This window comes from Melanotaenia boesemani, chromosome 13 (assembly GCF_017639745.1).
Source record: "Melanotaenia boesemani isolate fMelBoe1 chromosome 13, fMelBoe1.pri, whole genome shotgun sequence".
Taxonomy (NCBI): Eukaryota; Metazoa; Chordata; class Actinopteri; order Atheriniformes; family Melanotaeniidae; genus Melanotaenia; species Melanotaenia boesemani.
The window spans coordinates 14,425,521-14,439,743 of NC_055694.1; the positions used below are offsets into that span (position 1 = coordinate 14,425,521).

At 36.6% G+C, this 14,223-nt stretch overlaps 1 protein-coding gene across 2 annotated transcripts in view; it reads right to left on the reverse strand.

The window, feature by feature from the left end:
* The window catches only part of cacna2d3a (calcium channel, voltage-dependent, alpha 2/delta subunit 3a), a 117,710-nt gene that overhangs the window by 39,170 nt on the left and 64,317 nt on the right, over positions 1-14,223 (reverse strand). For both annotated transcript variants that reach the window (XM_042004229.1, XM_042004228.1), the window contains exons 10-12: positions 14,067-14,180; positions 7,327-7,405; positions 1,777-1,910 (exon numbers count right to left, since the gene is read on the reverse strand). In XM_042004229.1, the coding sequence (XP_041860163.1) occupies positions 1,777-1,910; positions 7,327-7,405; positions 14,067-14,180 (327 nt within the window). The remainder of the gene's footprint in view (positions 1-1,776; positions 1,911-7,326; positions 7,406-14,066; positions 14,181-14,223) is intronic.

Below are 14,223 nucleotides of genomic sequence, written 5' to 3' on the forward strand. Positions count from 1 at the left end.
GACAGCTTTGTTGCCAGAGGAACACAGTGCGGAAATAAATCAGAGCTGTTGCATTTAATCATTAATAAGGATTTAATCGCCCAAGTGCAGTTTTTTGGCCAGTACTAGCACAGCAGAATTGACCATATTTGCACAAAAAAAGAGAACTTTTGAGTGAAATTTGAACAAATTGCAAGATCAAACAAAGATGTTATTAAATGTTGATCAGTTGCAGTTAGGAGATGCACCATGGTGCGGTGGTTGGAACTTTCACCCAAATTCCTGGTTGGATCCGATCTGAGGCCTTTCTGTGTGGAAGTTTTTGTCATGCCAGCATGAGTTCTCTTTGGGCACTTCAGCTTCTTCCCATCATCCAAAACATACATGTAAGGTTAATTGGTGATTCTAAATTGACTTTAGGGGTCAGTGTTTGCATTGTTTGTCTTTGTGACGGACTGGTGACCCTGCCTCTCATCTGATGGTAGCTGTCTGACAAAAGACAAACCATGTGGTCTTTACCTGGACTTTAATGGTCCTAGGCAAATTGCAGTCAACCACGTCTGTATACCAAAATATTTTAGAGTCAAATGTGAGGCCATCTGACTAACAGCTAGGGTTTGAGCAAAACTGGATTATGAAATTGGAAAATGATTCCAAACACACCAGCCAGTCGACAACAGAATGACAGGGATGGAAAAGAATGAAGATGTTAGAACAGCCAAGGGTCAGTCCAGACCTATACCTGAAAGAAATGCTGTGGCAGGGCTTTAAAATAGCTCTGCATACATGAATGACGGCAAACTTCAATTAACTAAAGCAATATTATAAAGCAGAGTAGGCAAAAATTCTTCCACAAATATGTGAGGGACTGATAATGTCTTACAGAAAATGACTACCTCAAATTATTCTAGCTAAAGGTGGTTCTTTAAGCTATTAAATGACTGGCTACACTGATATGTTCACACAGTGCTTCTGCATTTTGGCTTAGTGTTTGCTAAGAACTGTTGAGGACCAGATTACCTTTATTATGTCTAGACTTTGGAAGAACTAATTATGATGAATCAAATGTAATGATAAAAATAAAGAAAGAGAGAAATAAGCCCAGGAAGATAGTTAAAACATTATTGAGATCAAAAGAAAGCCCTCTCATCTAAGCTAGTGGTGATATTTTTGGGGTATTCCTGGTCAAAGGCATTTATTTCAGCCGCAACTGTCACTGTAATTACAATTACTTCAGCAAAATGTACAATTGTGCAAGTAATAATATTACAATACATTTTTTGTAATTATGTCATGTGGTGGATAAGGGATTATCATTCAGGCCATTGTAGAGACAACATCTCTACATCACAAAACTATAAAATATGAACAGAGGATTTAGAGAATCTTTACAATTTTGTTGAACTATATGATCATGAAAAAATTATAGTGTGCCATATTTAATTTTGGAAAGGGTCAATGTAATTCTCACAGTACAAGACTCCCAAACATACACAAGAGACTCATTGACTTAATGGTTTCATCTGCTACCAGTACACACACACACACACACATACACACACACACACACACACTTACATGCAACCTTCATTTTATTGCCTTTTTAAAAATTCTTCCATCCTGAAAATGCTAATGTGCTAAACTCACACAAGCTTAAACAGAGAGGATAAAGTCTTGCTGTTCTCTTAATTCATACCAGAATACACCAGACGTATAATGTAATTAGTGGGTGAATAGGATTAGCGAAACTTGTGTGTAGGCCTACAAAAATCTGGCAAAGTTGTTTAGTCAACTCACAGTACTATCGATGTACGCTTCAGTCCACACTGTGTCATGCTCCCGGTCAATCACTTTGGGACGACTCAGAACGTGGAGATACTCCATCACATTCTCCTGCACATCTGCCAATGTGGAAATCTGAGTAAAGTAGCCTGTAGGGCAGAGAGAAAGAGAGCAGAGTGTCAAAGAAAAGATCATTATTCAGCTCTGGTGTTATTAATTGCTTAGAAATCTTTTATGCTTTTTTTATTATTATTATTATTATTATTTTAGGAACCAGAAATTATAAACAGTTCATATTTTACTGCTAGGCCTAGAGCTAACTAGCTAGCTCATTTTGTTTAGTGTGCCCATAATTCAATTAAAGTGTTATATTACTGTGAATATTTATTGCCTTCCCTATTATTGGGGAAAAAGCGGCATTATGCTAAATATACAATTGCTGGGTGATATAATTATCTAAAAATTAAACCATAATTAAACTTATGTCAATCTTGATGCATTACTAATTTTGAATTTATACATCAATGAATTCATAGAGCAAGTGGCCAGAACTTGATCCTCACAAATTGTTGAACTGTTAGATTTTGTGATTTCTTTCACGTTCCAAATTAGCAACATCTTTTTTCCACTGTAGAGGCTCTTTTTCTTTGACAAATGGCCCACACACACTTGTGCTACATCAACCTCTCTCCTCTACAAGCACAGATGCTCTTAATCAATGTGCGCAGAAGCAATTGTTGTTGCATTACAACAACAATTAACCCTAAGACACTTTTTCTCAAAAAAGCACTTAAGAGAAAAATATAGGAACTTCAGGCTGGCCATTCCCGTTGCAGGCAGAGAGAAGAAAGAACTTACACACTTGCAAATGCTATCCAAGTATATGGGCAACTGATTTTATCAAGTAGATGTTGAAATGGACTTCACTATGGACTTAGCATTTGCAATACATTGACAGTATAATCAAGTTCTATATCATGATCAATAAAATAATATATTAATTTAGCCATATCACCCAGCACCCCATGTGTTTTGAAATAAGAAAAGAAGAACTAAGTATAGAAAACTGGTTTATGATCAACACAACAAATATATTACACACAAATATTAGATATTTTAACTGTTATTTCCTTTTTTTAAAATATGTGTTTCAAATACATAAATAAAACAAAGGATCAGGTATACTGCAGCATCTGGAAGAATGACAAGTGTTAGTTCAGTTGGCTGCCATCACTACTGGACTGCAGCATGGCTGCATGTCCAGGGATATGGCACATCTCCATTGGCTTCATGTTTTGGACCTCATGGCTGTATCTTCTGTAGAATCTGTGGTTCAATCTCCAAAGATTGCGCAATGCAACCCAAATTGATCAGGCTATGGTCTATGCTTCCAAAATTACTTCAGATTATATTCCATCAGCTGGTCTTTAGAAGCCTTTGCTCCTATTTTAATCATTCTGGTAACAGAGCAAATAAACTACATCGGGAGTAGGGTATGGAGGGCGGTGGATATTTGCTTGATGAAGCAGAAAAAAATTCCATGGAATAATGTCCATGTAAGAGCAAACCAGCAGGGGTTTGTGGATCGTTAAGTGGTATGTAAATGTAATGTAAAAACTATCTCAGTTAAATGAAAATGTGGTGCCATTTCTCGTGGTGGCAATGCCATCATTATGATGCTAATGTGTATGTGGAGGAAGGAATACTGTTATCTCAGCGGGGGGAGAGAAATGGGGAGTGGGAGAGGGAATCGGGACAACAGCAAGACAAAGACAGAGGATGAGAAGTGAAACAGAAGTTAAAAAAAAGAGAGAGAGAAAGAAACCACCACATTCCCATCCAGCTGTAAAAACAGCAAAGGCCTCCATCACTCTGACACAGTCAAGTAGATAAACATAGCCAAAAGAAAAAAGAGTTCAGGGTCATTGTTCCTGGCAAAACCTTTATTCCATCAAGGAAGAAAAAAAAAACTGAGTCTCAACACAAGACAAAAATCTGTGAGAGATACCACATACTGTTATTTGTAGGTTCCAACAATGAACACCTTTCAAATCTATGGCCACAAACAAAAACCTTGAAGTTCTGATTATTGCAATAACTACAGTAACAAGAAAGCACTTTGAACTTGACCTGGAAGTGAACTTTTACAGATTTCTGCAATTCATCCTCAGATATTTGGATCTGCCTATTATTCCACCATCACACACAAAGCAAGCCGTCTCCATCTAACTGCCTCGTTTATCACAGTAGTGTGCTAAGGCTGACTGCTTCCTCTGAAAAGCTGAGGGTGTCCTTCAGGCGGAGCCACTGGGCCAGTCAGATGAGCTGGGTAAAGAAAAATGAATGTGCCCTGCTCAGTGACATGGAGCACCTGTTGTACATATAGTACAGTCACAACATGGTCTAGTAAGGATGAGGGCATCAATATATCTTAAGATAACCTTGGTTTAGGGTCATATATACACTAAAAATATACAACAGTGTCCTGATATGTGAAAATAATGGATGATGTGAACATGAAAAGGAATTTTTTAATGACGTGAAGAAATACTAGAAAAATATATAGATGAACTTATATTCTCCCGATGCTTTCTTTTTTTGTGCACTGTTTAAAAAAAATGTATGGGTATAAATTGGATTTAATAGTTTAATTGGATGTTTGACACTTTGAAGAATGTCTTGTGAGGGGTGCATTTGAATAGTAATAAAAAATAATAATTATGTTTTTGTGTTTTTATTCAGACATTTTCTTGATTTTTTTAATGTAACCTTTATTATACAGGAAGTCCCGCTGAGCTGATTTTGATTTAAAAAAAATGCCATGATGCCAAGAAAAGATGCGAGTGAAGGATAACACAGAACCAGTGTTAAGAGAATTTGCTTACATACTTTGGAAAACACAGTCAAACATCAATAGGAAGGCATACCATTTTCCACAAGCTTGTGCAGTCCATGCCAGCTTGAATACAATTACATTTCAGTTAAACCTTCCAACCAAACTTACCAAATATTGAGATAATATCAAACTCCTGCACCAAAACTGGCTATTGCTTTTTTGTACTGAAAAAAAATCTTTTAAATTCAGAGAGAATGCAAAAGATGAGTTGGGTTTTTTATTGTTTAAGACTGATATTCCATTGTGATATGGTGACAGCAATCTAGATTGTATATTTATACCATTGCACAACTGGTGCTGTTTTTACATTGCAAATATTTGTGTCAGCAAGGCAAAATGTCATCCTGCAGACACCAACTGTCCCCAGGATCACATGGTCTGTTTTCCATGCTCTTGCAATTACTGTGTAGGTAGAAACAACTGTGCATGAAACTGTCACATAACCTTACCTCACATTGTTGATACCATATTTATTTTTATTTTATCCAATTATTTGACAGGGAAATTGTATATTGTAAAAGTGCCAGAGTTGGCGAAAAGGCTATTTTACATCTACAGTCCCTGGATAAGATAAAAAAAAAAAGACAAAATAGCAAGATAACATCTCCCAAATATACAACAAACAATGATGTTAAAAGTACAAACAAAATACCAATGACATAGACAGATACTGAAAGTCAAATTCAGAGAGAAGCAACAACTACCTGACTCACTCATATAATCTAAAAATTACAATGAAAACCAAATTTTAAAAAAACATTAAATTACTGCAAACCCTCAATTTTGCCCTAAGACTCCATCGCCTAAGTGGCTTTTTGTGTTGACTGGCAGACATTTTGCAACATTTTAAAATATAGAAATATTGCAGAGGTAATTAAATAAATCTGTGTTGCATATCACTGTGAGGTGTTGAATCTACAGTATTCTGAGATTACTTATGGTATTATTTAGTGCTTAATCCTTACATACTGTTAACATTTTATGTCTTCACCATATGGTTCAGGTCAACTTCAACCAAGAACAAAAATTTCCTAATAAGGACTTTGAAACAAAACTCTGGATGTTATCTATTAAGAATGTCTAAGTACCTTATCTCACAATAATAAATGTATGATTAATTCTAAATAAATGTTTTAGAAAGTCAGAATTAATTTTTTTTAAAGGTTTTAAATCACTTGTTTTTGGAGTAAAAGTACTATCACACAGTATCAAGTCCTGTTTTTTAAAAGACATACAAACATAAAAGTCATAATGATTTGATTATATTTTATTGTTTTTGAGAATTGCAGGAACACGTTCAAACAGTTGGAAATATCAAATATTACAATCATTACTGAAACGTGCATTTTTTCTGACTCTAACCCTGCCCTAAAACAATCTCCTCCAAGTCAGCATCAGCCTCATTAGCATGGAAGATCAGATCTAGTACCTGTTGCCCCATACAAAAAAAAAAAACAAAAAAAAAAGTGATTTTTATAGTTTCACAGGTTCAAGATTCTTTAAAACAACCCTTTCCTTTGACTTGGCCAACAGTGGTAGATCTAAAAATCCATAGACGTAAGTCAAATCTGACCTGCAACAGTTTCCATGCGCAAAAATTTGTGGCACCTGAATGACAGTGTAAAATTTGATATATTTAAATTACTGAATACTTTGGCCTTTTTCAGGAAAGGTCATTAAATTTTAAGCTAAAGAAGTGTTGTTTATGGTAGTATCATTGCTATTAAATGTCAAAATGGGTCAAATTTGACCCTAACAAAATGGAATGGTTAAGTATGAAACTGAATTGACCTTAATAGCTGTATGCGGTGCAACACTGACAGTGTTTTTCAGAATCTTAACAGTATTCTTTTCTCTGTTCAGTGGCTGTAGGGAAAGAGTTTGACTGAATTCCTGGTGAGAGTGTAGGCATACTGAGCTACTTGTGTTTTTCTGCAAACCGACTTAAAGTAAAAGAGAAGAAATACAGCCAACAGTTCTGCTGTTTGGAAAAGAGACGTTGGAAATGGGGAGCAAAGAGGAAGCTGTACTTCACAGCCTCTGCAAACAGAAGAGGATGTAACTGTCACAAGCCTGCATCATCAGCTGGAATACACACACACACACTTACACACTCAAATGCACTGGCTTCATCATTACCAATAACACCCTTAAACTGACTGGATGGACTCTATGATATCACTTCCATGCAATAATGTGGATGCCCTTGTCTTTTGTGTACACAAACACAGACACATGCACACCCTTTATGTGACCTGTGGCTTGCCTATCTTATATACTGCAACCTGAGGAAATGGAGCCAGACTGTCTCTGTCACCCACCTCCCAGCTAAATATAGAACCTGAGGGAAAGTGCTCCATGCACTGAGACAACCATGACCATACACAAAACAGGTAAAGACTAGTATATTACTGTGTTTGGATGTTAAACTTAAAGTAAGATTAAGTAATGTGATGATGTCAGATGTTTGCTGTCACACAGTATTACAGAGTATTGACAAACTCATTCATGCTGCATGCATACATACCAGTAAGTACATGAAAAAAAAACAAAGGTCTATACTGTGCTCACTTCCAACTGAGTAAAACCAAAATGCATCCTATTTTCTCTGCAAAACTATATGAGTAAAAAAGTTGAGTAAATGAGTAAATGAGTAAAAACGATCCCACCTTTGTTAGCACACGCCATCCATTTCAGATTTTCTGCAAAGGCTGACTCTCGACCAATCAGGTAAGGGAATATTCGGACCTATGGAAAGATAGCACAAAGCTTCCGTCAGTCATTTAGTCACAGCCATTAAATAAAGTTCTACACAAAATAACATGTAAGAGATAATACTGTCAAGGCCAGGCAAAATTATTACTCTTTATCTGCCACTGATTAGCAAGTCCTTTGTGGGCTGAAAGTTGTACATGTCTCCTTGAGATATTAATTTAAGTTTGCAATGATTCCAGTCTTTTTTTTTTTTTTTTTTTTTTTGTCAAATCAAGAAACTGCACAACAGATGAAATAAGTTTATCAAGAATCTGCAACTACAGTGCAGACAAATGATAAACCATGAGGTGAATGTGTCAGAGAATGCGCCAAAGCAAGATTTATTTGCTCAGTCCAGATCATCTTCTAAACTCTCTGCTGCCAATCCCAATTTTACCGGTCAGGTCAATTGGCTGTAGTAGCAGGTGTAGTTGGCAGGTGTGCATTTGTTTTTTTGCCTGTGCCCAAGTGTGTGTGTTTGTGTGTGTGTGAAGAACATTGTTGCCAGATTGAAGCAGATGCAAGCCTCTGAGGGGCACAGCTGTTTCAACTCCCATGCCTGCATCTTTCACTGTCTGCCTTCATCCTGACAACATGTGTCTGTGTTTGTGTGTGCATATGTAACCATATGAATGCACACATGGTGGACATGAGTGCATGTCTAGCAATATTAGATACACATACATGAACAATTTTAATATAAAAGCATAATATAAATATATTTGTCTGATGTTTGACTGCACTCAACAGAGGACAGACTGCATAAATCTGACTTCTGTATGAATGTACTTTCTTTGTATTTCACAGTTTTCCTTTAGCTACAGCAAGAAATTTTGTTCAGGCAAAAAAAAAAAAAAAAAAAAAAAGAAAAATCCACATGCATCAACATTTACCAATACTCAGGCACACAACTATCCACATTTCTACAAATTCATCAACAAATGCTGAAGCACTCTAAAGCTAACTAATGAGCATAATCTAACCAGGCACATGGTTCAAATTGTACTATTTTTTTTAATATCTGCATACCTGTATTGTAAAATACTTTTTTTCAAGTGCTTACATTAAGTTATAACTAGCATTAAACTCACGTAATGGCTTTGTTGCTGCATAAACCTTCATACAAGTGTTTAACAACTGTGCAAATGTGAGGTTACAGTTTACAAGCTAAAGCTCTTGTCTCTGTTCTTATGAAATATGCAGCCAAAGCCGAGAACAGGCAAGTGGTTATTGGTTTGGTTCACAGCTAAAAGAAAAACAAGGAAGACTTGTTTTGTATGACTTGGTGTTTCAACACAACCACAATTCCTAAACTCAAAACATCATGTAATTTTATGTAAAAACTAATTGTGGAAAAGAACTCAATAAATGATGTTTAATATATCTATTATGGGTTTGATACACAAAACGAGCAAATGCAAACACCTCAATGTTCATCTGCATAGTAACACTCCTGAAACAACCCTTTCTTCCCCTAGTAGCAAGCCCTTTCATTTTAATTACTGACAGAGCGGCACACAAAGCTTTCAAGCTTTTAGACATTAAGAAATCAGTGGATCCTGATAACCCTGAGCCACAGTTTCTCAAGATAGCAGCTCACTTTATTTCTGTCACAAAAACATCTTTTTAATCTACCGTATCTCTGGCTTCTAATGAAATGTCTTATCTCTGTTTTTATTCTACCATTACTAAAAGCTGGTGACCCAACACTTTTAAAGTGATTACAGTAGCAGCCCTAATCAGTCTAGACATAGAAAGAAACTGCTAACTCCTAATCATGTTTTTTTTTCTTATTTGACTTTTTTTTTTTTCTTTTTTTTAATTTTACAATATTCTCTCTGAACATCAACTTTATACTTTTTGTAAATATTACAGAGAAGTAGGTCTGTAAAAGATATGTGTATAAAAGTCTGTTGACACAAATTAAATTCTTATGGATATGGCTTTTAACAAGACAAAAGCCTACAAAGATATCATGGGTGCTGGGCCTAATGATTCCCAGGTTACACTGGTCACACTCACACAGACTGACTGGTCACAAACACCAAACACAGATTAAGTATTGTCAGTGTACAAAGTGAAAACCCACGTTGTCCCATGCAGAATTGTGTACAGAATAGTAAATCAGTCTCTTCATGCTGAGAGGATGTAAATGTGACTAACTTCTTATTCCAGAGCATCACTCAAACTGATGGTTGGTCTAGTTTCACCTTCCCTCTGCCTGATTTCCAATAGTTAAGGCTATGTGGAGGCCACAGGTTCTCCAATCAGGGCAAATGTCTGCAACCATTTTAAACAGTGGCCACATGAGCTGTACACAATGTAACTGATTGCTATCCAGTCATTTATTTCCCCTAAAACAAAATTACTGAAGTAGAGAGCCACACATTTAAAATCCCGTCTTCATATGACTGAAAAGCACCACTGGGTGCAATAAACTGCGTTTTGGGCTTGAGGAATATTAACAAATAAATGTTATTGAGTCTTTGTGCAGACAGACAGGCAGAGGAATCGACCAGACATGGGCAAAAATTGCCTGAAGACATTTTTCACCACATGCACCCAGTGCTCAACTTTAATTGATATTAATTCATGCCAGCTCAGAACACTGTCAGCAATTTGTGAACACTCCTGACACAACCCCGGTTTCTTCCCCTCAGGGATGTCCATGTGTCAAACACAAACAATCTGACAACAGATCAGCTGTCTGGGGGATTTCACAACTCAAGGGGCCACACTTTCGGGTGATTGATGGAATTTATTGCCAATGTAGACAGGAAAAGGCTGGTCGTTTTGACTCAAGGGAGACCACCCTCATTGTTCCAATCAATGCCACATGTTTTCAGCATTTCCTCTTTCAAAAATAAGCCTCTTCAAAAGGTGGTGATGGTGCCATGTGACTACTATCACATAACACTCCTTATCAGGGTGAACATAAGAACACAAAAAGGCTATTGCTACTGTAAAGATATACATATTATGTCTGCTTTGTCCCTTTATAAGATTTATTCTTTTTCTGCTGATGTACACATCTTTTAAATGGGAAAAATGCATTAATAAATGTCCACAATCAAAACTCTTTTGCTGTCATTGATAAGATTGCACTGTAACAGTATCAGAAATATCATCAAATTATGCTTTTCATCAGTAGATGTTATTTTCCATACAACAAATTATTTATAGCTAACTCAATTATTTTTATAAAGCTATTTAGTATCTTCTTTGCTCCCAAGCCTTTTTTTATCCTAGGTGTAATGATGTATAGTGGTGAAGGCTGGCTGGAAAGAAGCCATTAAAAAGCAGCGGTGAAGAGAGAGAAAGGGTGATCCAGACAGACTGGGGAGAGTGACAGAGACTGAAGACTTCTATTATCAGCGGGGCTTCTTCTAAATGGAACTATCTAGCAGCCTTGTCCCCTCTCTGCTCACCCCTCAGCCTTGAGGCTTTAGAGTTGTTAGGAGCGCAGTGGGGGCTAAGAGGAGTTTTAATCAGATCATACCAGAAAAGATGCAAACATAATGTACAAGTATGACATTGACAAAAAATGAATGGCACCCAGATCAATAGCATATTGGCACAAACTGGTCATTGATTGCCACTGACAGAGTGCCTGGATGTTTATGTTTATGGTTGGGATTGTTTTTATGTTACCCGTCTGATAGACTGTAAACTGAATTGCAGTTTGAATCTTGAATCTTGAATCTGTTGACAACTGCCTAATCCCAAAACCCTACCCCATCTTCCATTATAGTAAGTGTACATTTGTTGTTTAAGTCTGGGCTTAATTGCAGCAACAAAAGCTTTAACTGCATGTTTTTTATTTAAATCACTTAGCAGCAAAATCCGAAACTATACAGACCTGGTAATTTCCACATTATTTTCTTATTTAGTTATGATGGACTCTTTTTTATTTAAAATCTGATTTTTTTTTTCTCCCACTTTATCAATTTACACAATACCGTATAAGGACAAACAAAAAGATAAACTTTTATTTCAACAGGAAACTTAAATATCACACTGAGAAAATTATTCAGAGACACTTGAGTTTTATTAATAGTGGCTGCTATCCCATGCTTCTACACACTGACTGTGTTCATACATTTAGGCCCTGATCTATTAACGCTTTGCGTGTACTAAAACAGGTGCAGACGGCTTTGCTCCGCTAAAATCGGCCCAAGCTTATCTATCAAAGCCGCAAACATGGAACTGCGTCAGTTATCCTGGCAAAACTGCGCCGCTCTCCACTTTGCGTTTCTGAAGCTACTGCATATGCATTATGGGCGTTCCGGCCAGAAAGTGCACATTAGTGGGAGGAGACTATGCAAATAAATCTGGTTTGCGCAGCAGTGGGATTCATGTAGCCCGCAAATAGTTTGCGGTGTTTATGTTTGCTCTAAAAATAGCGTTTCTGAAAAGCAGGTGCTAATTGGCACAACAGTATACGCGCAATGGCTGCAGTAATAATTTTAAGGAGGAGGCACAGACACCATGAAAGGCGACTAAGATAATGCATTTTTTTCTATTATATTAATATATTTAGAATGCCAGAGAAGAGGATTGTGGAGACGATCCAGCGTTGCAATATTAGAATTGCTGGATAAGTTTAAAGACTTTATCATGCCTGTCTTTTATTATTATTATTATTATTATTATTATTATTATTTTTTTTTTTTTTTTTTTTTTTTATTATTATTATTTCTTTATAGCTTTTAAACCTTTATTATTTCTTATTTGTTCCTTGCATGTTTTTATATGTACAATACCTTGGTTCCTAAAGGTTGTTGTTAGTGTGCCTTATAAATAAATTGAACTTGAATATGAAACTATATTGCAGCATTTCTGGTGACATTTAGATTTTTTTCCTCGACTTCCGCAATATTTTTATTTGTCTCCTTTATTTGTCTCAACTTCTATCGGATAAAAGTTAATTTTGCGTTTGCGGTTTCCTTGCTCTCCAGAACCTTACATGACAGAGCAAACAGCGCCGCTAAATCCTCATTTAAATACTGCTGTTTGCTCCGCAAATGATAACAGGAGCAGTCTTAATAGATCAGGCGCTAATCGTAGAAACATAACCAGAGCAAAACTGCGCAGCAAATGTTAAATAGCGCAGCAGTTTTGCCCTCGTCATAACTCAGCCCCTTAGTGTATTAGATATAAGTTACAAAGCCATACAGCCATCTTTAAAAGCCTTCACAGATGACAGTAAGTGTCACAGATAAACCAGGTCCAAGAAACTTTAAAAAAAAAAAGTAGTTAATCTGGATTGTGTTCAGGCACAGACTCTGGGAACCTCTTCACTGAAGATTCCCAAGAGCAAAGACTACAATTATTAAACGGAGGAAGATTTTAACAATCAATACTCTTAAGAGCTGACAAAAATCAGAAAGTAGAAGAACCTTTGTCAAAAATGTAAAACAAGAGTCTGATGGTTTCTTTGACTAAAAAGCAAAAATCATGTGTGAAGATAGAGAAATTTCCAGTAAGACAACTGCAACCCCCTAACTTTGGCTTTCTGTGTGGCCAGACGGAAACTCCAGTGAAAGCTATTTGAGGCATGGTTCATGAGGAAAGTCATGAGGAAACCAAGCTTTATCCAAGCAATGAATCACGGTGGTGGCTGCATCATGCTGTGGGGATCACTTTTGGCAGCACAGACAGGGAGACGGGTCAGCGTTATGGGAAGGAGAACAAAGCAAATGAAAAGAATAGAAAAAATAAACTGGGCAAAATTGTTCAGGGTCTCATGGGTCAAAGTTTCCCCCTTCTCAAAGGACAGTGGACCCTGAACTCAGAGCCAACACAATGCTTAAGTGGTTTATAAACAATTTTGTTAATGTCCTTTAATGACTGAGAACATCTGAAAGAAAATCACAGTTGTGTTTCTCCCCAAACTTAAGAGTCTTTTGAATGGTAGAGTGGAAGGAAAAGATTAAGGTCAATTTGAATAAAGTCACTTTAAAAATGCCATGTGCTATTCAAGTAAAAAGAAGCTGTAATTTCAGGATGTTCAAGTATGTATGTGATAATGATACTGCCAGTTGCATCTTTCACAGTTCAATTTAAAAGAAAAAAGGGCCTTACAATATCTTTTTCTCCCTCCCTGTCGTGGCCTGTCCAAGAAGCACCTTAATGGCCTTGCAGCATTGCAGGGAGACAGGTGTGCCCTTAGCTAAAGAGCCATGCTGAAATTTGTTTTGAAGTACCACTCTGTAATCTTAGCTTGACAAAAACATTTTTCAACAACTAAGTCAAATAATATTTCTTGGCAATCAAATTCTATGAAACATAACCAAAGAGGCTGCATGGCAATATTAGATGCCCCCTTTAAAATGATCTCTCTTTTTACAATTAGTGATAAATGGTTTAGCCATATAAATTATTATTTCCTCATTTTGCTATAGATTAATCTACATGAGTGAGATTATAGTAGGGCTACAGGCATCACCTTAAAATAAAACTAATAAATTTATTTTTGATAGCCACTCGATAAACATCTATTCTTAAAAGTCAGTTTGAAAGTCAGCCATAAACACAGGGAGGTATCAGTCAACTGCTCTCTGATGTTTATAATGGAAACTAACATCAGCTGGCCCAACTACCTTCAAACATACAGTGTTTGCAATAACGATAAGATGTGTGTTTTATACTCTACCTTTCTGTCTGGCCAGTTATACTTGGCAAAGATGGCATCATATGTATCCACTGCCCCATCTGTCACCAACATAATGGCCTGGCTACACTCGCTACCTCTCCCAGTCTGGTTGAACTGGAGATAAGACAGATAAAAGTTTAAAAGAAAAGTTAGAGAA